Raw genomic sequence first — 22,732 nt, 5'->3', positions numbered from 1 at the left:
ATTTTTATGGGTTTTCTTTTTTCTGAAGAGAACTAAAACGAAAATAGAAGTTGAACAGATGCAGACACGAAATTAAATAGATGAGAAAGGATAGAGACTACCAAAGAAACTTCTAAGTGTGCTCTGATACCACTTGATGTGATCCTCCCAAGGATCGGCACTCAGAAGCTTGGTAAGAGATAGATCAGGGACAGAAGCTTGCGGAATGAACTTCTGTTTGAAGAGATGAATAGATCAGGTTGCTGTTCAGAGTTTAATTTGATCACAAGAGATAGAAGAGAAATGAAAAAGATGCTGCAGAAGCAGCGATTCACTCTCAGGATAAAACAAAGAGAATAGAGATGATAAAGATGCTGCAGAAGCAGCGAATCACTCTCAAAGAGACAAAGGATTTCGTCCAAGTTTGATAAAGAGAAAGAGAGAGTTTATTTGATAAAAGTTTGATGATCTAATCCAGGATGAGTTCTCATAAGAGATTACAAGATTATTTAAAGAGAAGAAATGTAGAAAAACAAGGCAAACTCGAAAATGACAAGGAAATAAATGCAAAGTTTGAATAACTCTTCAAGTCACTTCTCCAGCCTCTTGAACTTCCCTTGGACGAAATTTGTCTTGGGCTTAAGTCCTTGAATCAACAATTGGGCCTTGAGAGAAGTAGACACCATTGCCTCCTTAAAAACCTTCCTTTGGAAAACCCATTGGGACAAAACCAAAGGTAAGGGAAAAAGAGTACAACTGGGCCACTTACCCAATTGTTGATCTTCTTGAGCCTGAATCAAAACCAGTGTGGTTTGTGATCCATCTTCTCCAGCCGGGCTCAAGCGATCTTCTTTGTTCCATAGATAAGTAGGTTTCTCGCCAATGTCTTCCTTGAGCTTATTAGCCTTAGCTCCTTTGTTTTTAGACCAATATCTCTCGGCTACAAGCTTATCTTTAGCTTCATGCTCTGGTTCAAGCTCTCCTTTCTTGATGCTGCTCAGTATCACATCAGAGTACTTGTTCCTATGAAAGGACCAAAATTTCGCTAAACATTATTTAATAAAATCTTCGAAAAAAAAATTAACAATTTACAAAAAAAATCATGTCACATAATTAAAGGAAACTTAATTTAGATAAAAGCATAATTATTTTTGGAAAAACTGAGAATATAAATAGAAATTAGTTTTAAGAATATAATAACCTGCTATTTTATAAAAAAATAAATAAAAAACAAAATATATATCAGGTAAATTGTTAGCTTTTGTGTTAGCAGTTATATATTTGTTTTTTTCATAGTTTAACAATTTTCATAGTTTTTTCCTCTCTTAACAATCATTAAAAAAATACTGTAATTTAAGAATACATTACTAATGTAGATTTCGATTCAGGTAAAAAATAATTAACACTAATAATTAACTTTACATTTTTTTTACATATATCTCCCTTATTATAGTTTAAGTTTGGCCTATAGTTGATTGCTATTGATTGTACACCTCAAAAACAAAAAAAATCTTACCCATTATTATCTTAGGACAAAAAAAACCATTAGGAATGTAACGTAGGTAATTCTTTGATCAACTAACAAAATAAATTTTATTTTTGAAAATACATTTGGATTTAAAATATTAATATTGGCAGAATTGCCACTGAAATCAATTTGTTAACCTCTGAGTAGCATTGATGGTTCAAATTTTCAACCTCAATGAAAAGAGATTTATAAGAAACTGCAATATTTGTCCCTTGAGAGTTATTGAAGCCACTGTTGATAGCAATAAGATAAAAAAGAGCCCAAAAGGTTCATGAGATACTGCAACAACTGTCCCTCGAGACAAAAATCATAAAGAAACATTCAAAGTTTACAAAAGAAACACCAAACGATGCCTTAGACAGATCTAATTTAACACACTTCCTCTCAGTTTTAGTCAGCATCCATCTCCTCGAGCGCAGTTTTCGCAGCAGTCTTAGCTTCTTCCAGAAGATCATCAGGGACCTGCAATGAATCCAATTTTATGGTTTATAAACTTTTCTTTAAACTCATCAATAAGCAGAATTTATACGATTTGTTACCTTCTGATGCTCTCGTTTTGACTCCTCACATATCCAGCTCATTTCCAATTCAAAGGCCTTGTCTTTGGCTTCATCGTGTAGCTTGTAAATGCTGCAAATGGAAAGTCACATAAGATCTTCCTATAAAATGAACCTCTGAGAGGATTCAGAAGCACGGTTGCATAGAAGCTCCCTTACTACAGAATAGAACCGCAAGAGTTTATTACTGAAACGAGGACATGAGAAGCAAGCAAAACTCACATTTTCGCCACTTCAATAACACCTTCTTTGCATGTCATCTCAGATAATTTCAACTTCTCAATTTCCCTGCAAGAAATTTTGATCCATCAGACCACTTCTATGAACAACACCTTTAGGGAAAAAATTTCATCAGGTCAAAGCAGTCGAAAACTATTCAATTCAGAAACATTTGTGGTAAAGTTCGTACTCCATTCATTAATGAATCGGAATCATCATAAATCCCATCAACCATAAAAACTACACTGATCCTATATGTTTTCTTTATTTATTTGTCTGATTAATTGTGAAGGTAGTTAGAATCTGGTTTAGATAAGTTGAATTGATCAATCCTCGCGGTACTACGGATACCTAAGTTCCTACACATAACAACTACAAGAGGACCACAGAGCATACTATGAATATACCAATGACATTTACACAGTAGAGCTTACGTTTTAGCAGCTTGTTTTCCTTTGCCAATGGCCGCACCGAAGTATCTCTGCAGGAAACGAATCCATATGATGACAGACGTAAAACGTAAAGACGCATCTCTATTCAAAATGACATATCGACGAGTAGACCAAAAAAAAAAAGAAGACTTACGTATGATATGCCTGATGGTTCAATCATGTACAACTGGGGTCCATCTTTATCATAACCTCCAAGAATGACCCCACAGCCAAAAGGCCTTCAAAAAAATAAAATCATTTTCTTATAACTCATTCAAGTAGGAGAAATGCTTAGGAGGTTATCAAAGAGGTAGAATATTGCGCAAACCTGAGCCACCAATACAGGGTACATAGATGTACGTAACTTGCAACACGTTCTGAAAGCTCCTTCACAGGTACAGCATCACCATATACACTAAATTATCACGAGAGAGAATAGAGTTAGCTGCACACTCAGTCAAAGTTGAACTATGCAAAGTAATGCAGGGCGGATGGATAAAATACACATTGACATCTTATGCTCATATATTTTGATATCCAATCTAAGAAAGTGCAGAGAAACGAATTTCTAAATTTTGACTATGAGTAATTTCCGCTTAAGATAAGTTATAGGAGTAGAACAGTACTTTCATAGTAATAAGCCTAAGGAAACAACTTTAACAGCAGAAGTTAATAAAATCAATTCGAAGCTTTCATCGAATACCTCTCATAACTTCTCGCTTCAGATTTAGCACGTGCAACAATTTGCCTCCCATCAGCTGCAAGCCCAGCAACAGCCTGACATGAACAGGAAGAGAAAGGCTCAAACGAATGAAAAGACAATACACAGTGATAACAGGAGAAACTAAAGCTGTAAATATCCTTATAAAAGCTAATTTCCCAACAAGTTAAGGCGATTACCATGCCAGCGTGACGATGAACAGAATGGATTCTACGGTTGGATCCAGGTAGCATCATCTTCGACGCAATAAGTTTCTCCACACCCTAAAGCCACCAAAAGATAAACACTTAAGTAAAGGACATTCCTTTACCGAATCCGCGTAAACCTCCTCAGAAACCCAAACTATCAATGTTTCAAAGGGTTAATGTAAAATTAAAGCTACGAATCTGATAAACAAGCATGAACTCAAGAACTCAAAGAACAAAATACTACATTTAGACTGAATTTAATGATTAAATCGAGAAAATTTCATCTATCATTGTTCCAGGTATGATCCAAGTCTAAGCGAATCAATTATTACACTCTGAAGAAAGTAACAAAGTAAGATAAAAATTAAAGAGGGAGGATGAGAATCAAACCATTACAATCCCGTCCTTGCACTTGATTCCAACAACAGTTCTGCGAAAGAGAAAGCCGGGCTTAAAAAACCCTAATTCGTAGGGGATGATTTCCATAGCCGAATCTCAAAGTTCAAAAGCAAAATCCGATCTCAACAAAAAGACAGAAGGAAGAAATCGAGAGAAGTAAACACTGACCCACTGTTGTCGACAGCTTTTGCGGCGTACTCGATCTGGAAAACACGGCCATCGGGAGAGAAGGTCGTGACAGAGAGATCGTATCCAGTTCCAATGCTACTCATTTTTGTTGACTCTTACTTCTTCTTCCTCCTCTTTCTTCGTCCTAGAGCAGCGTTTTAAGCAGGATCGGAGAATGGGGTTTTCTTTGTTCTCAAGCCAGAAGAGAAGCCAAAAGCTTTCTAAGTGCTCCGACTCTGGCCTGGATATCGATCCGGGTCGTATTAGCGGGTGGGGTGATTTTTTCGGGTGGGTTGATTTATATCGGGCTTCATTATTCATTACTATCGGGCTTTACTCATAATAACTAGATTTTACATCCACGTTATATAGATAAAAATTATAATTAAGCATTTATATTTATTTAGATCTTAATTTGTTGTAATTAAATTTATTAATTCAGTTTCAATCACAGAATTTATATATACATTTTGAGATTTCAACGATCTTATTTAAATTTATATATGTGTCATTTTAAAAACATATTATTTTGTCGAATGCTTAACATTTTTTAAAACCAACCTAAAATATAACAAACTAATTAAATAGTACTTAATTAATATTAATACGAAGATAAAGTACTATATATTACTTATTAGTCAAAAAAATATTTTTTGTTCATCAGTTGCATCCTTGTTATATATGTTTTTTAATAGAAAAAATAAAGTTAAAAATTATTCCCTTTCCTTAGCTAGTTTAGTCGATACAAATTTATGATTTATTCTAAAACTAAAAACAAACTAATAAACAAAAATTTTTCTTTTATATATTTTAAACTATGACAGTAAATCAATATAAAATAAAATTTGAAATTAATTTCAAATCACAAAGATCGATGAATTCAGTATAAATATTTGTCAATTTATCTTAGATTGCTAAATACCAAGCTCTTGTCAAGTAACATAATGTATGTAATAACTTTTAAATAATTTTTTATTGACAACCAAGAAAAACAAAATTTTTTTCCTTATTTTACTGTTTTAATGAGTACAAATTATACTTGATAGCTTTTAATTACCCCTTAATAAACTATTAAATTAATTTTTTGGTATATACTAAAATATATTTCACAAACTTATTGTCACCTTTAAATTATGTTTAACCACCATTTTTTTTACCCACCAATTATCTCCACATATTAATATATGTGTTTTTTATGTTATAGTAAATATTATTTTAATTTTTTTTATAATTTCAACTCGTATAAATATTTTTAAATTCTTCTAATGCTTGTAGGTTAGTATACTAAAAAATAACTAAAACTGTTAAAAAATAATCAATTACTACTTAATAAAAATAGTATTGACACAAAAAAATTAATATATGTTTTTTTCTCTAATGAAAGAAAATAAGATTTATTTTCATCATCTTCAATTTTATTCTTTTTATATCAGTTTTATAAGAAAACCGAAAAAATGTTAAATTTTACTTTCTTTCCTTAATTGATTGCATATTAATTTATATCTAAGTAAATTGGTATTTTGTTTAAGAAATGTTCTTAATTTAATATTATTTTAATTTTTTTGTTGTTAATGGAAATTTTATACATAATTTCTTTATTCTTTTATATATTTTTTATTAATAATAATATTAAGTTTTGGAAACTTTCTTAATTTGAATGTTGATGTGGACTAATAGAATTATTAATAATAATATTAATTTTTGAAAACTTTTTTAATTTTGAATGTTGATGTAGACCAATAAAATTGTTTTTTTTAGTCCTATGTAGACACTTTTAGAGGCATTTAGCTTCAACTTTAACTAAAATAAGGTGAGATATATATGTGTTTGTATATATATAGGGAAAATCGCATTTTCAATCTCGAGAGATCAAAAATGTAGCATTTTAAAACCTCGAGGGATTTCCACTAGCACAATAAACCTCCAATCTAATTTCATAACACATTAAACCTCCAAACTTGAAGTTTCTTCGCACCGCCGGAAAACCTGACGGAACAGTAATGGTCCATGACGGAACAGTTAACTCCGGTAACTTGTTTTAAAGGTGCGTAAATTTAATTAGTTTTTTAATCAACAAATGTTTTTAGTAATTAATAAAATGAATTATCGAATAAAAATAAATTCTCGACAAAAATGAAGTCAAAATCCCCAAATCGATTGGTAAAGTCAAAACCCCATTTCAAAATTAGGGTTCGAATATTGTAAAACCCAGAAAACTGAAAGAGAGAAGTAGAAGTAAATCGAAGGAAGAATCGGATGCAATCAAGTCAAAATGGTGTAAGGATTTCACCTATCTCTTCCGCCTATGTCTGATGGTTTCGATTTTGTACTCAACTCGTCGATTTCTTCTTTCTCTCTATGCCCGATGGTTCAATTTCTGGGTTTGGAATTTTTGATTTTCGATGTCTATGTTTGGTTTTCGGGTTTGTTAATCACAATTTGGGTTTCATTTCATGTTTCTTCCTTCTTCTGCGAGTTTCCTCAACGAGTTTTTCTCAGCAAATTTCTCTTCATTCACGTCTTTGATTTTTTCTTATTTTACAGTAATACCTCCACAATAAAACTCACCATTCATTTTGGTCTATGAAGAAAAAAGATGAAGATTACACATACAAAGGAGAGCTGGGTTCTCACAGCGTGAATTGGAAAGTATCAGACATTACTTAGAAACTATTTGATGACTTCTGCAGGCTTGATGCAATTGCATGCTCCAATTAGGTTCATATGGTATAAAGAGGCTGGGAAAGAGATGAAGACCGTCAATTACGTCTTTGATGATAGTCACGAAGACATGTTTCCGTTGTTTATGTTAGGGCAAATTTTGCGGGAGCTTGATATCTATGTGGAACATGACATTTCAGAAAACAGTGACACTGGAGTGATTCATTATCTACCAAGTAGTCAACGTGAAGATCTTCATTGTGATGAGGACCCAAAGTTCAGTTCATATAATGAAGAAAGGGAGAATGTAAAGTACATGTCAGATAGTGATGTAGATGTCAAGAGGTCAAAAGAAGATGAAGAACCTGAGCAATCTGAGGATGAAAGACATGATGAAGGATATGATGCTGAGGGTGAAGATCAAGATCAGGCCGGCGGTGAGGCTGAGTTTGATGATAATTTGGCGGAAGGTAGAGATGCGAATGTGTCAGCTGCAGAGGTAAATGGAAATGAGAACAGAAATCAGGTTGATGAGGGAGATGAAATAATTTTAGATGCTGGTGATGGAGCTAATGATGATCGTTTTAAGTCAGTATTTGAGGAAGGTTCGACGGTTATACCAGATAGAGAAACATATAAAAATACTGATGAAGAAGATGCAAATGAGAGAGAAGCAGCAGATAGTGATGAAGAATATGTTTTGGAGGAGAATGCACATTATCCGGATACACCAGTAGAGTCAGAGGAGGAATGGGAACAATGGGCTAATCCCAAACGACAAAAATGAGAAAGCATAGAGGGAAAGACCAGTTTCATGGGGATTTGGATAAAGAGCCATACATATTGTTATTTCAGAAGTTTAATAGTGGATTAGAGTTTAAGGATCAGTTGTTGCAGTATGCATTGAAGACCCAATATGATGTGAAGATAGCTAAGTCAGAAGCAAATAGGATAGCTGTTATCTACAATGCGGATAAGAATAAGGATGATAAGAGGAAGGAGGATAAGAGGAAGGAGGATAAGAGTAAGAAGGGTAAGAGTAAGGAGGATAAGAGTGATACGAGCAAGTGTAACTTCAGAGTCCTTTGTTCTTATGAGAAACCTATTAACAAATGGATGATGAAGGTTTGTCACATGCATCACAATCATCAGAAGACAAGCAGGGTTTCAATGTTGAAACAAGGTGTCATTGCTGGGTTATTTAAAGAAGAGATCAGAAGAAACATTGGCTTGCCTGCAGCCGAGATTAAGGATGCAATAAAGGACAGATATAACATTGTTCTAGACGACAATCAAGATGATCCTATACGCTATGTTGCTGAGTATTACTACACTCGTGTGCTGAAAAAAACGTATGCGGAAAACATCAAACCGATGAAATTAATGTAACATAACAAGTCTCTGTAGCATGTAGCATATAGCATAGTATGACTATATGTATTAAATAACTCTCACAAATTTTGTTGACCCTAAAACACAACAACTTTCATAATTCTATCAATCAAGATTTAATTTCTTTTTAAAGATTATTTTGTTGTAAATTTGCAATCACAATTTTTCATCAGCTATATTAATGGAGATGAATGTTTTTAAAAGTATAATAGTATGACTCCGTTCTCATGTGAATGTTTTGACTTCCCAAAACCAGCTGCTCAGCTACTCTATGATTTATATTATCCTGTTCATGCAATTCTTATTCGTATAGTTTGAAAAAAAATTGAATTCGCTCTCTTCTCATCAACCAAACTATAACAGAGTAGCTATATTATTGATAAAAATAGTTCTTCTATATTATATTAGTGACACTATTCTTGTTCAAAAAGGGAAGTTAGTTTTAAAAAATCTAAATCATGTTAGGTGTAAAAAAAATTCTGTATATTTTTGTAGTTATAAAATATTGAATCAGTTAATAATATGTGAATAAAAAAAAGAAACAAAATCTATGGGTACAGTATGAAACAAGATCTATGGGTACAGTATGTACAATAAATAGAACAATATCAGAATAGTATATACCATATATATATATATATATATATATGTCAAGAAGGATAAAAACATCTGAAAGTACACCTTTTTGTTACTTGCTTAATTTCTCTAAAAGCATGGCTATATTCTCAACCAATTATTGAAAATTGGTTATTGAGCTAATTATCTCTTAATATAGAAAATATAGAAATATCACATCTAGATTTTTTTTGGTTAGTTAGTGAATAATAGATTGTTTGATGGTTATATATTGTAATTTCCATTTTTTTAAATGAATTTATTTGTTATTGTTTTTTTCTTTTCTTTGATCTCTCTGTTCCAACAAGAGATTTCTCTTCACGACGTAGGAATTTCTTCCTCACAGGTACTTTGTTATGAAAAAATCCTAAACCCTTGATTTTAATTTCACATTGATCTATTTTTTCTGGATTGTTTTTACTTTGTCTCGATCTGCTCGAAAATTGATTTCCCAAGCAAACAATTGGTTTCTACTCTCCGAAATTCTCAGCTCGATCTACTCATTCTTTGTCGCCAATTTTACTGGATTGAAAAGTCCTTATTTCTTTTTTAGGAGTGAAGTTTACAATTTTTGGTTTTTTCATGGAGGGTCATTCTATTTCATAATGTTGAACAAGTCTCTGATGTGCTCATCTGAAATGAGTTAAGTCATCTTATACAAATTAAAGCTATGTGCTCTAGAAACCCACATTGATTTATACCATTTCTTAACTTGGATGAATTGAATTCATCCAGAAATACTTGACTATATCTGTTGTACTTGATCAGTTTTTGTTTCATTTTTTTTTTTTGAAAGATATTGTTCCATTGGTTCTTTTGTGGTTTTTACCTGAGATCTCTCTTTCTGCCGAATATAGTGATTTTATTCTATTGATTATGTATCATTCATGTCGTCAGATGGCATAGTTTGTGGTTGCTCTTTCGCTAATTGTTATCTGAGTCGCTTATCTTTAAACGTAAACTATGCTTTGGTAATCCAGAAACCCTAATATGGTTCAAGAAATCGGAAGTGAAGATAGGATTTTTCGTTGATGCTATATCTGTTGGATCTATACTATTGGCACTTAGATAGTATAGCGGGATTGCTTCTTTGTTATTAGAAGGTGGTAATACATTATTCACTATTAGAAGCACTATAAAACCATCAAACAATCTATTATTCACTAACTAACCAAAAAAACATCTCAATGTGATATTATCTATATTTTCTATATTAATACATTTTTGCCCTATCTTTATTTTTTTTTCTTTCTTTCTTTCCCTCATTCTCCCACACACATCTTTCTCTGCTGCTACACCATAATTGTTATAAACAAATTTGCCAAATAATGATTAAAAAATATCACTTTTCACCAGATTATCTGTTTCTAATTCTCCTCACCTCCTCCCACTCCTTTCTCCTTCATATAAGTTGTTCTTTGATTCTAATTTTTTTTTTTACTTTTGATCAATTGTTTGAGTTAAGTTGATTGGATAGTTTATACATAAAAAACTAACTTATTTTTTTTATAAAATTTTTAATATTGAATTCGACTAGTGTTTTTTAGATTTCTAATTACTCGATAAAATTTATGGTTTAAGAAGATTAGAAATTTAATAATTTTGAGTCTATGAAATTAATGTAACATAACAGGTCTATGTAGCATGTAGCTTATAGCATAGTATGACTATATGTATTAAATAACTTTCACAAATTTTGTTGACCCTAAAACACAACAACTTTCATAATTCTATCACTCAAGATATAATTTTTTTAAAGATAACTTTGTTGTAAATTTGCAATCACAATATTTCATCAGCTATATTAATGGAGATGAATTTTTTTAAAGTGTAATAGTATGACTCTGTTCTCATGTGAATGTTTTAACTTCCCAAAACCAGCTGCTTAGCTACTCTGTGATTTATATTATCCTGTTCATGCAATTCTTATTCGTCTAGTTTGAATAAAAATTGAATTTGCTTTTTTCTCATCAACCAAACTATAACAAAGTAGCTATATTATTGATAAAAAAAAATAATTCTTCTATATTATATTAGTGACACTATTCTTGTTCAAAAAAAAAGAAGTTAGTTTTCAAAAAATCTAAATCATGTTAGGTGTAAAAAAATTCTGTATATATTTTTTAGTTATAAAATATTAAATCAGTTAATAATATACTAGGATACTGGCCCGCACGCATGTTCGGGCTTGAATATTTTTAATCGCATACTATTATATTTTTAATTTTATTGGGTATATTGTTAAGTTTATTGGGTCAAATTTTATAATATTGATAATTGACAGTGTGTGTGGGTACACTGTTACTAATTTTGGGTCGAATGATATCTTATTAGTATAAGAATTGGATTCTGTCTTACAATTGGCTCATATTTGCAGTTATAAATTCTAAGTAATTATAATTAGGTATGTATAATGAAGAAAATGTAGATGAAGAATACATGTAATTATGAATATATACATTAATTTTATGTTCGTAAGTTATTCATCGAAATGTGACATATATGAACATATTTTATAGATTATATGCGAAGATGTAGTCATTTATTTCGAAATGTATCTTTATTTGGAAATTGTGTAAATCAGTCAAATGTTATTTAATATGTTTTAATTATAAATGACTTTTGCGGAATATGAAACACAGCGAAGAAAAATGAGGAGTCACTCTCTAATAATTCTATAAATACACACCATAAGAGAATTTTGATCAACTAACCAAGAAAACAATTACTCACTCAAACACAACCCATACTACAATTATTTTTCTGATGTGATCCTCACACAGACGTACAAAAAATATGTTTACATGAAAGAAAAATACATGTTTTCCTACATAATATTTCTTGTACATCTGTGGAGAATCACATCAGAATAAGTAGTTTTATTCATTGTGTCGCCACAGAGTTATTGTAATTATATTACTTGTGAATGCTCACTTTCGACAGGAAGTATACTGTTAGTACTTTATACCAAATTCTGGATAGAGTATTGACAGTATACTTATTGTAGAGTGAGATACAAGTAATTTTGCTCAGTAAGTAATGAGAAATGTATACCATTTTCCATAAATTTTTGCTATTATTGATTTTTTATTAGTCACTGGAATTTTTAGAAAAAAACTGTCTTTGCTTATGTAGAAAATTGTTATTTACATCGAATGAGATCCAATATTGTGTAAGAATACAAACCTTTTAATTGGGATTTTAGAATTTGAGCTATAACGATTTTCCAAATTTGTAGGATTGTTAGATTTATTATTTCTCATCGCAGCAATTATCTAAAATAACAACACATCACATTTTTCTATATTATGTATTTCAGTTAAATTTGAAATTTAAAAAGTTGTTCAATTTTATCAGATATTTCCAAAATTTGAGATATAATTTATCATATTAACAACTAAGTTACGATTAATCTGCATCAACAATACTTTAAACTTACAATGATAACAGTTTATTAACTAAATTATAAATTATAAGTTACGGTATATTTAATGAAATGTTAATTGGTTGACTGTTGTATTAATTATGTAATATGTAACAGTTGAAAATATAGTATTTAGTAGATGATTTACCTTGGTATTTCATATATTCAACATAAAAAGTATTGTAAAAAATGAAGACGATGAAAAACAACAAAATGAAAGTAACTTATTGAAATAAAAATTCAGCATACAATTTTAAAACTAATCTTAAGAAAGACATATAAATCTAATTGACCGGGAATAAACCCATTGCATAGCAAGGTTCTCTGAATGTGTCGTATACAACACCATTAACTGTTAGGATCTCTTTATAACTGCGAGGACCTCTAATGATATTCAACAGACAACCCAAATAAAAAATTTCCCCATCATAAATTGAATACTGTTGAAAAATAGTTGGATTTCCTGAACCCTTTATCCGTGGCCTCCACTCATGCAATGTGGCATTCCAGACAAATTGATGAGATCATTCAGTGTAGAGCAAGAATCTGGCAGTTGCGTATATCTTGTTACACTCCATCCAAGCAATAAATTTTGTATTTTTCATTAGTTTGTCTACCTTGTTTCGCTTGGAAGAATTTGTTCTTGGTAGATGAAATTGAATAATTTCTGAAAACAATCATAAAGAACTTGTTAAAACAGTTAAAAGGAAACAAATAATGTATGATAAGAAGTTATTACAAACTGTTGCTACTGAAAATTATTATACAACTTACTTTTGGTGTTTTGTATATAGTGTTGATGATTCATTGGTTTAATTATCACACTATGAGAATATTTTTTTCAACTGTATCTGTAAAATTGGGAGCTTTCTAAAATTTAGTCGAGACTCTCAAAACCAGGCAATTCAAGAGATCTTATTTAACTTAACCTCAGAAACTGAAATTAAACTCAGAAATTAGTTCTAATTAAATTAAGAGCAAACATTACAAACCCAGAAAAATGTCCCTTAAACGACTCAATTTGTTACGGTGTTACGGTGTCATCTTTATATTACCGTGTCATGTAAAAAATGTTTTTTCAATTTTCTTCTTCGTCAGCTTTGGTATGGTGTAGTCGATCATATATAATAGTAGATTCTGCGTTTGTGTGCAGGAAATTAAGTGAAGGTGGTAGGTGAAGAAGAAGATGATCATGGGTCGGGTTGATGATTGAGGAAGAAGAAAAATTGAAAATGGATTGGATCGGGTCGGGTTTATTGATCAAATTTCAGTTTGGTCAGATTTTTAATTTGGTCTGGTGTCACTTAAATTGGTTTTGTATCAGGTTAAGCTGGTAAACTATTCAAACCAACGGTTATGGGTATATATGTTTCGAACTTTCGAATTAGAGTGAAAAACGTTTTTAATTTTTAAATTAGAGAGATCTAGGACGAGGTTGAAAGTTTGGGTGGATATGTTACTATATGATAGTTCTGAGGGGGAAATAAGTCGTTTTTCCCAAGAAGTTATAAAGGGTAAGTATAGTTCTATCAAAAAGATTCTTAATAGAATAAAGTTGGATGCAGAAGGCTTACCTATTCTGTTTATAGCAGTAGAAATGGAGAATATTGAGAATTTTTATTCAGTGTAACAAATGAAGTTGCAGTTCACAAAAGTATGATGTGAATATATAGATGGATTAAATAGGGCATACACGAATATACGAATACGTTAAAGATTGCAATATGCATCTGGTTATAGAAAGTAATAACAATATATCAATATCATTTATATTATATTTTAAAAAAATCCCGAATATATGGTTAGATAATTCAATTTAAACATAATTGATTCATAAGAATATTAGTTCGAAATTATCGGAGCACAATATTATGTTACCATATATTGTGGTTTAAATCAAACTCTAAAGAGAAAAATCCAAACTTTTCAATAATTTTTATGAGCTAAGTTGTGTGAATTGGACAAAGAAGACTTGTGTAAATATTATGTCCATTTATCAAAAGCAAAAGTAAAAAAGTCAAACTGGTTGGTTGAAACAGTATTCCCAAGAAAACATAGAAATTTGATGACATTGAATATTTTTTAACTACCATATCCTATATAAAATAAGAGTTTGCTTCGATTATAAACATACTTCTAAAATTTACTCTGCAACCTTAAACGCCTGATAAAAGATTAGACAAAAATAGAGAATCATCAAGAAAAACATTATGATGAAAACGGATTACTAAAAATTAATCCACCACCGTTGAACATGAGATTTGGTGTGGAAGAAACACCATCACCTCCTCCAATTTCTGAATCAGAGATGGAGCAAACTAATATGTGGGAAGAGATGAATGACTTTCTGAGCAAATCAACTGCGAAAGCCATCGAGGTTCCTTCTGATGTAATTTAAACTTTAAATTATTCCGTTTTATTGATGATTTCTGTATTATTGGATGTTTATATCAATATGTAATATCTGCAGCTTGATGAATAAAAATCGACTGATGATCCAAAGGAACGGTTCAAGAATGGAAAACACGATCTCCATCTAGATCTGGAGATAGGTTTGAAATTTATAGAATGCGCTTTTGTTAAGACAGAAATCTGCTACCTAGATACATCTCCGTGGGTAAGCTGTTAATACTCCATTAGTACATTGATTTGTTTAACTAATACGTTTGAAGTTAACTACATTATATGTTTTGAATCTTATAGGCACATAAGAATAAACGTGGAAGGAGAAACTTCGGAGTTTAGCTAAAATTATCTCTGTTTTTTTTTTTGGTTCTTTTTTGTACCTTAATTATCTTGAATAAAATAAAAAATATTTATTCTCCCAATTCACTTTCTCATATATGTGTATTGATTCGTAAGATTATAAGCTCATCTGCTACATTGATTATAATCCACAAACATTGAAACATCGATATTTATATAATATTTAACACTCAACTTGAAAGGTAATGAGAAAAGCTTAACGTCAGTTGTCAGCCCTGAAATGCAAACGTCAATCGGAATTAATTTAAAATTACTCTTACACATAAAGTTGTTAAAAGATGATAGTGAGCATTGGACCCAAAAAAAAGATCAATACTGAGTATGGGATGAAATTGCATAAGAAGCGTTATAGTTGCATCGCGTGACATAATTATAAATAAAAAAATTTATAAAGGCTCGTAATAAATGTAATGTCGTAGTCTACTTACATAAATTGTTATGGTACTAAATTTGGCATATTATGAAAAATGGCCGTTAAATATTGTAGTAGTATAATTTGGCAATGTCTTATTATTATGGAAATGTAAAATATTGGATGGAAGAAAATGTCTATAAAGGAAGTAACATTTCTAAAATCAAATGAATTCTATATATAGATGGTATATGTTATATCCAAAACTATACATATATACATGTAGAATATATAAACAATAAATACAATGATATTAAAGGACATAAGTAAATTGGCAATTAAACATTACCAAACATTACCATAAATAAATACTAAATATTTCATTACAAATATACGAAAGTAGGTTCAAATCCATCCCAGTTTTATGGGAAAATATTACATAATAGGAATGTTTAACAGTTACGGGAAAATATAAGTACAGAGGGATTAAAGTTATGGCCAGCTCAGATCTCCATGGATATAAGTAAAAGGAAGCCTGACAGAAAATAATTTCAAGTTAACAATTGAAAAAAGATTAAAATAACCCATAAAACATATTATATATATTAATACCAATTAGAAAAATTATCAGTCAAGATAATCAGAAACCTCTTTTATGTGAGGATTGAAAAGTATTTCAAAATGGTCTCCAACATTCCTTATGCGACATCCCCCTGTATGATTTTAAAATATAAAGAGCACAAATGTTAGAAGCCAAATTATCATATAAACAAATCGGAAATGAATGTTCCCACTTGATTATAAAATTTAATTACTAACCTTCAGAATCATAGGTCAGACAAAACATGCGCAAAGTCAAGACTGCTTCATAAGTACCTATATCTTCCCACTTCTTCCAGAAATCCAGAGTAGTCTTTCCAATGAGTTCGATGTCCATATCAACATAACTAAACCAACAAATTATATTACAACAACATTAACCAAAATATAAATACTCAGAATTATAAGACAAATTATTGGTCTTTACATATATAGATGATAATATAAAATATCTGACTTCATGTCCCTTATCTGAATGTCCAGTTTGTGAAAATGTCCAGTTTGTGAAAAGGTCCAAAAATCATCTCATAGGGGTCATCAATGTCAGTACTTAGTTCATCATCAACATCGATGATTACGCCGATTAAGTCTACAAAGAAACATTTTCATTACACAATATTTATAACCCTATATATTAAATTGAATAAAGGTGAGAAGCCTAACCGATAGAGTACTCAGTAGAGAAATTCCCTCAGATAATGGCATAAAATAGCATAAAATCCATCATATGCTTAGGATTGACTTGAAAGGTCTTGTCTACAACAGTATCGGCGTTCATGTTGATGAAGTGGTAGTTTATAGTATTTCTGAAAGATCCGAACGCATCGACAACATTGAAGAATTTGACATAATTCCATTCTCCTTGTTTAAACTTTGGACCGAGGGAAGAAATAAGATCCTGATCTATCGATACCTTTATTTTGTAACCCTAAATTCGTGAATCAAATAATCATTTCAAAGATTCATGTGTTTAAAATGTTCATAACATGCAACAGAATAAAAAAACTTCGAAAGATGAACTTACATTTTCGTCACCGAGGATAAGATGCAATTCCTGGCGTTGATTACGGTAGTTGAATTCTTTCTAAACTCATATAACTTTTATAAGGATTCTGGAGTCAGATTTTGTGGGAGAAAGATACTCAAGGGTACAATAGCGAGGCATGTTTGAGGAAAGTGGTTGTTTTCTGGGACTTTAGGTTTGTTTTTAGTTAAGATGGCGAGAAGTTTTTCTACTTGGTCCTTTATATATATAGGAAAGCAAGTATAGGGTTTGAAAGGTTGTGTCGTTTTGTAAAATTAGAATAAATAGCAACCTTTGACATTTATTTCACTAAGTGACTTACGAACAAACCAAAATGGTTACATTCAATTCATTGATATATTTGATTTTTATATTGATTAAATATATATAGTAAAATATGTAAAGATGGTAGAAATGTCATATCTTGTACTGACTACTTCTTTTTAATTAAGTCAATTACTTCATTTCATTAATTACAAATAATTAATGAGAGTACAATACCAAAATTTATGTACTCTATTTTTTAATACAGACACAAATCACAGACCATCCAAATTTTGAATATCATAGTTATTTTTTGTTGAAAACAAATAGAGTATGATTCTCGACAATATACCCAATAAAATTTAATTGTTTTAAAAAGAATATATATATATATATATATTGTCATTGGATAAATTATCTCAATCAGAATAATATAGAAGTCAAGTTTAGCACTATAAAAATAAGAAATAAGAAACAATAATCTCTTTTACTGAGACTGGTCTTCATATTCATTGTGGACCGGAGGAAAATCATTTGAAGATGTAAGCCTGAAATAATATTATGATTTTTTATCATTATATATATATATATATTTATAAATATTAAAATATATGATACAATATCAAAGATGGAATAAACATATCCCAATCTTGCACTTTCCACTTCTGAGGTAGGAGGATCCTCGAGAATATCAGATATGAATATTTCCGATTCAACTATCCATTTATCTAAATACATAGACATACTCACTATATGGAAAAAATATATATGTAAAACTTGTAATTAATTAAAAATATCAAATAATGAGGTAGATAGTTACCTCTCCATCTAGTGAAAGAGAAATATCACAATACAATAATATGCCTAGAAAACCTTTCACGATTCGTCCAACGATCTTCAAATTTCCTTGCCAAGTTATCCCAAGCAATACATTTCAAAGTTTCTCCACTGTATATTTAAATCATTTAGAACATTATTAATATACTTTAAAATTTATAAAAAATATACACATAACAGATGTTCTGAGAATAAGTTGTACAGACCTAAAATCTTGAATTTTAAAACGAATAAGTGGACGTTTCGTGGGTGTGTCCGATGTATCGGACATAGGAACTCCTAACTGAAGTTTCTGAACAAATGTGACAACACCAAGAAGATCAACTGCAACAATAAAGGACTGCCTTTAAATACATGTTGAAGTTCCTTAGATAAACGATTTAAAATAAAAAAGTAGTAAGAAACATACCAAGATATCTATCTGTATGAATAAATTTATATAAAATATTCATGAATGCACAAAAAGAGTATATTCCTCTTGAAGACTTCGGATCGGTTTTCTCAACAATGGTATCCTCGAGGAAATGTATATGATAGTTGTTTGATGATATTTGGATGAATCACTCTGTCAGTAACTTCAAAATTACCAAGAAAAACCCAATCTCTTTCAACCAATTCATACTCGAATTTGTCCATTATATCATATTAAATAGTAGACAGGATGCAATTGCCCTACAGGGTTTATAAAAATAAATAATTTAGAAAAACATTCCTAAAACATGTATACGATAAATCTTTTCAAACCTCCAAAACTTACAAATTCATCCGCAAGAACTAACATCCGATTGGGTCGATCGAAGAGAGTATAATCATAATAATCTCTTAGTATCTGTACACAAATACGATATCCGTCATTTGACTTCTGAAGATCGGAAAGTCTTTCACAAGGAGACATTCTTTGTTTTAATTTTTTTTGTTAAGATTGAAGATGAAAGAGAATAAGGAAATGAATAGTTTTCTATGTGATGGAGTAAAACAGTTACGTTTTAATGTCGTCTTAATTGAAACTCTCGTGTAAATTTATGACAGTTGGTTGAAAAAAAAATTAAATCACAAATTAAAGTTTCAAAAAATATAATTAGGGAAAAAAATCTAGGGCAAGATTAAAGTTCCACAATTAAATAAAATACGCCAAAAAATTCCACAAATACCGCAAAAAATAAGGAATAGAATTCAAACGTTATCCACCCATTGGACAAATTGGTTACAAATATCAAAAGCAATAATCAATCACCAGCAATGCATTTCTGCAATAAGTTCATTATGATTTCTTGCTTCTTCATAACTTCATTGGGATCTCTTGCTTCGGTCATTTTTTGTTTACAGATCTTTCACCTTCATCCAAATAGTCGAGACTCTTAATTACCTTCTTAGATGAAGGAGTGAGTGAAGATCCAGACGATGGATTCTCAAGTTCGTCAGAACTCGTAAACATCAACGGTTGTTGAAGACATAGGTACATTTTTGAGGTCTTAATTTAACTAAACGATTAGATAAGCGAGCTTTAGAAGTCTGTAAAATTTATCATATATATATATATATTCCCTCTGATCAAGAATCCCACTCAGTCATAATGTCAACATCTTGAGACCATAGTTTTACTACATACGGAGACTGGCTTCTTTTTGTATGCTCTTCTGAAACTGTTATTTTGAAAAGCATCCTCATGGTTAGGAGCTTTGTCAAGCCATCAGGGAGCCCTCTTGGTAAATTCTGCGCATCATTATATATAATGGATTAATATTATTTCAGAAAATGTAAATAATGCATAATGTATACAATTATTTAACAAATAACCTCATCATTTTGTTCCATTATAGACACAGCTGAATGACCTAACAATCTTTGAGCAGTGTCATCAAACATCAGGAAGCGGACATCGACGTCTGAATCATCAGTTACAAATAATATAATATAGTACCTACATTGTTTGAAAGATAATAGAAGAGTTGAGTTATTTAAACGTTACATGAATAAACATGTAATGTAGTGTTAGAATAAATGTATGATGGGACGAATCAATGTAATAAAATAAGGTGAACATTTAGCCAATCAATCAGAGAAAGTCTACATGAAATAATTCTGCTATATCTGCTATATATATTACCTAAGAAAGTCTTAACGAAATAAGTAATCTTTTCTTAACTTTATGGGACAAATCATTGTATTACCTTGCGACGATGATATCATATGAATAAATATCACCACAATTTTTGCAACTGAAAAGAGGAATCCTCTTATCGTAATCTTCATCATCAGACATAATTCTGTGCTCTAAAACTTTGACGTGCAAGGTTTGCATGCCCAATAATACCACAGCTTTGAAGTGTCAACGTCTTTGACCGTTACGCCACTACAAGTAAAACATCATTTTACGACGGCCGAAATGGTCGGTAATTCGTCGTAATAGGGCCATTACGACGGATTACCGACGATTTAAAAATCGTCGTAAACTCATCGTCGTAATAGACAAATCGTCGTAAAATCGTCGTATATTATACGACGACTTTGTTTCGTCGTAACATCGAGGCAAACAAAATCGTCGTAAATGCGTCGTACAATTTACGACGAGTTTACATCGAATTGCGTCCACTTGGTCTTCACCTAAACCGTCGTTAAGTGGTTGTTAATGATCGACGTAAGATCGTCGTAAAATATACGACGCAATAATCGTCGTAAATCAGTCGTAAAGTATTTCTTCATTGCGTCGTAAAATCGTCGTAAATCTCGGACGTATAATCGTCGTATTTGTCGTCGTATATTATAGTCGTAAAGTTGTCGTAATATGTACGACGACATTACGACGGTTTGAATAAATCTATTACGACGATTATACGACGATTTATATATATGAAAAATAAAAAAAAATTAATTGAAAATTTTTAAAAAAAAATAATTCGAATTAAAATTTAAATAAAAAAATAATTTACAATTTGAAAAATTTTAATTTACAAAAAAAACCCTACAGGTCATCTAAATCTAAATGTATATCGTCGATCCCGTCACCGGCCTCCTGGATATCGTCTTGGACGTGCTCCTTGCCGGGTCTTCGGTTTGATGGTCCCGCCGCCTGATCTCCGGCTCCGGCTGTAGGAGGGTCGACCCCGAGAGATCGGAACATCTCCGCGTCCATCTGCACCGGCGGCGGTCGAGTCCTAGTAGATGACCCGACGGCAGACGATCCTCCGAGAACCCCATCCGCCTTTAGCTTGTCCAGCTGCGCCATGAGTACCGGGTTGTCGGCTCCCATGATCTCGAAAAGACCGTAGAGCATGTCGATCTTCGTCTCGTACCGGTCGATCGTCGTCTCGTACTGGTTCCGCATCTGATCGATCTCCTGGCGGATAACCGGATCCGCCGGAGCCCGGACGTGACCAGTCGCCGTAGCTCTCGGGGTATCACGGATGGACCCCATCCCTAATACCCACCCCTTTTTCTTTGGGGCAACCTACAAACATATAAAAACATTATGGTTAGGAATATAATTAATTTAAAACTAAAGTTACATTAATTAAAAAAAGTATTCATAATTAATTACGTACCTCTTCGAAGATCTGGTCCATCTCCGCGACCGTCAGCGCCGGGGTCGATTGGACCGAGCTACCTCCGTCAGACGTTTGACGCGCCTGCTGAGTCAGCTGCGTCTGTCGCTCCTCGATCGCCGCACATGCGGCGTTGTAGATCTCCTCCGCCCGAAGATCCGTGAATTCGCCGTTACGCTTTTTATGCGTCTCGGCGAAAACCTTCGTCATCGGAGGAAGTTCTCCTCCGTTATCTTCGACCTACAAAATAAAAAAGAAAAAATTAATTAGTATCAAGAAATAAGAGTTTAATTATTAGTTGAGAAAAAAAATTTAAGATTTTTCAATGTGCTTACCATCATAAGCCGTCTTCCGGCAAAAGGAATCTGGCCGGAAGTGTGCGGGACGTTCTTCTTATTTCCCGCATCGTCAGTAGCGTTCCTGAAAAATATTTTGATTAGAATCTATTAAAAAAAGAAAAAAATAATGTAAATATTAATGAAATTAACTACGACTTACCTAGATACGGAACACTTGGCGGCGGTAGTCTGGTTGGTTGGATCCGACCAGAACTGGACAAGGCCCTGCCAGACGAACTTGGACATAGGCGGCGGCTTGGCCTTGTCGCCCTCGTCCTCTCACTTCCGTTTCCAGTCGGAAACGGTGTTGTTGAGGCGGAATTTGACCTTCTCCTTGAAGGCCGTCTCCACACGTCCGTGTGCGGATGGTTCCCAATGCCAGTTTTGCTAGGAAAAAAAAAGAAGTTAGTAATTATTGTAAAAAGATAAAATTTAAAAATAAAATTAAAGGAAAGTACTTACCGCAAAACACTTGAACCAAGTGTCAAGTGTTGCCCGATCCAGCTTCTTGTAGCTGGTATGGGGTTGTACGAAAAACCCCTTGATGATATCCGAAACGTTACGACCGACTGCATTGTCGGTCGTAAACCTAGTCAAATAAAAAAATAAATAGTTAATTAATATCAAATATATTAGACGAAAAATTAATTAATTTAAAAATATTGTTGGGAAAATTTACGTACCAATAGCTATACGGACTTCGGACCCACCCTAGTTTGTTCATGCT

General features: G+C 32.0%; 2 protein-coding genes across 2 annotated transcripts; one reads left to right on the top strand and one right to left on the bottom strand.

Annotated features, from left to right (window-relative positions):
• Positions 1 to 1,739: 1,739 nt before the first annotated feature.
• LOC18025415 (proteasome subunit alpha type-3) lies at positions 1,740 to 4,428 on the bottom strand. The gene is made up of 10 exons (XM_006408525.2): positions 4,191 to 4,428; positions 4,014 to 4,053; positions 3,615 to 3,698; positions 3,418 to 3,491; positions 3,043 to 3,129; positions 2,869 to 2,953; positions 2,718 to 2,764; positions 2,287 to 2,352; positions 2,047 to 2,137; positions 1,740 to 1,969 (listed from the first exon to the last, which is right to left on the bottom strand). The coding sequence occupies exons 1-10, from the start codon at positions 4,292 to 4,294 to the stop codon at positions 1,898 to 1,900; spliced, it is 750 nt and encodes a 249-aa protein (XP_006408588.1). The 5' UTR covers positions 4,295 to 4,428; the 3' UTR covers positions 1,740 to 1,897.
• Positions 4,429 to 6,408: 1,980 nt separating this feature from the next.
• Positions 6,409 to 8,247, top strand: LOC112089250 (HIV Tat-specific factor 1 homolog). Its single transcript, XM_024160313.1, has 2 exons — positions 6,409 to 6,467; positions 6,735 to 8,247. Exon 2 carries the CDS (start codon positions 6,868 to 6,870, stop codon positions 7,636 to 7,638), a length of 771 nt encoding a protein of 256 aa, XP_024016081.1. The 5' UTR covers positions 6,409 to 6,467; positions 6,735 to 6,867; the 3' UTR covers positions 7,639 to 8,247.
• The last annotated feature ends 14,485 nt before the right edge of the window (positions 8,248 to 22,732 follow it).

Source organism: Eutrema salsugineum, unplaced genomic scaffold (genome assembly GCF_000478725.1).
Source record: "Eutrema salsugineum unplaced genomic scaffold, Eutsalg1_0 scaffold_12, whole genome shotgun sequence".
In the NCBI taxonomy this organism is placed as follows: Eukaryota; Viridiplantae; Streptophyta; class Magnoliopsida; order Brassicales; family Brassicaceae; genus Eutrema; species Eutrema salsugineum.
The sequence above is the reverse complement of the archived record's forward strand: the minus strand, read 5'-3'. Positions and strand labels throughout refer to the sequence as shown.

Excerpts from the sequence above, each read along its gene's own strand:
- LOC18025415 (XM_006408525.2), bottom strand. The coding sequence starts at position 4,294 with ATGAGTAGCATTGGAACTGGATACGATCTCTCTGTCACGACCTTCTCT. Across the intron at positions 3,699-4,013 it reads GCAAGGACGGGATTGTAATG|GGTGTGGAGAAACTTATTGC; the intron begins GTTTGATTCTCA and ends TGGTGGCTTTAG. Across the intron at positions 2,765-2,868 it reads AACCATCAGGCATATCATAC|AGATACTTCGGTGCGGCCAT; the intron begins GTAAGTCTTCTT and ends CGTTTCCTGCAG.
- LOC112089250 (XM_024160313.1), top strand. The coding sequence starts at position 6,868 with ATGACTTCTGCAGGCTTGATGCAATTGCATGCTCCAATTAGGTTCATA.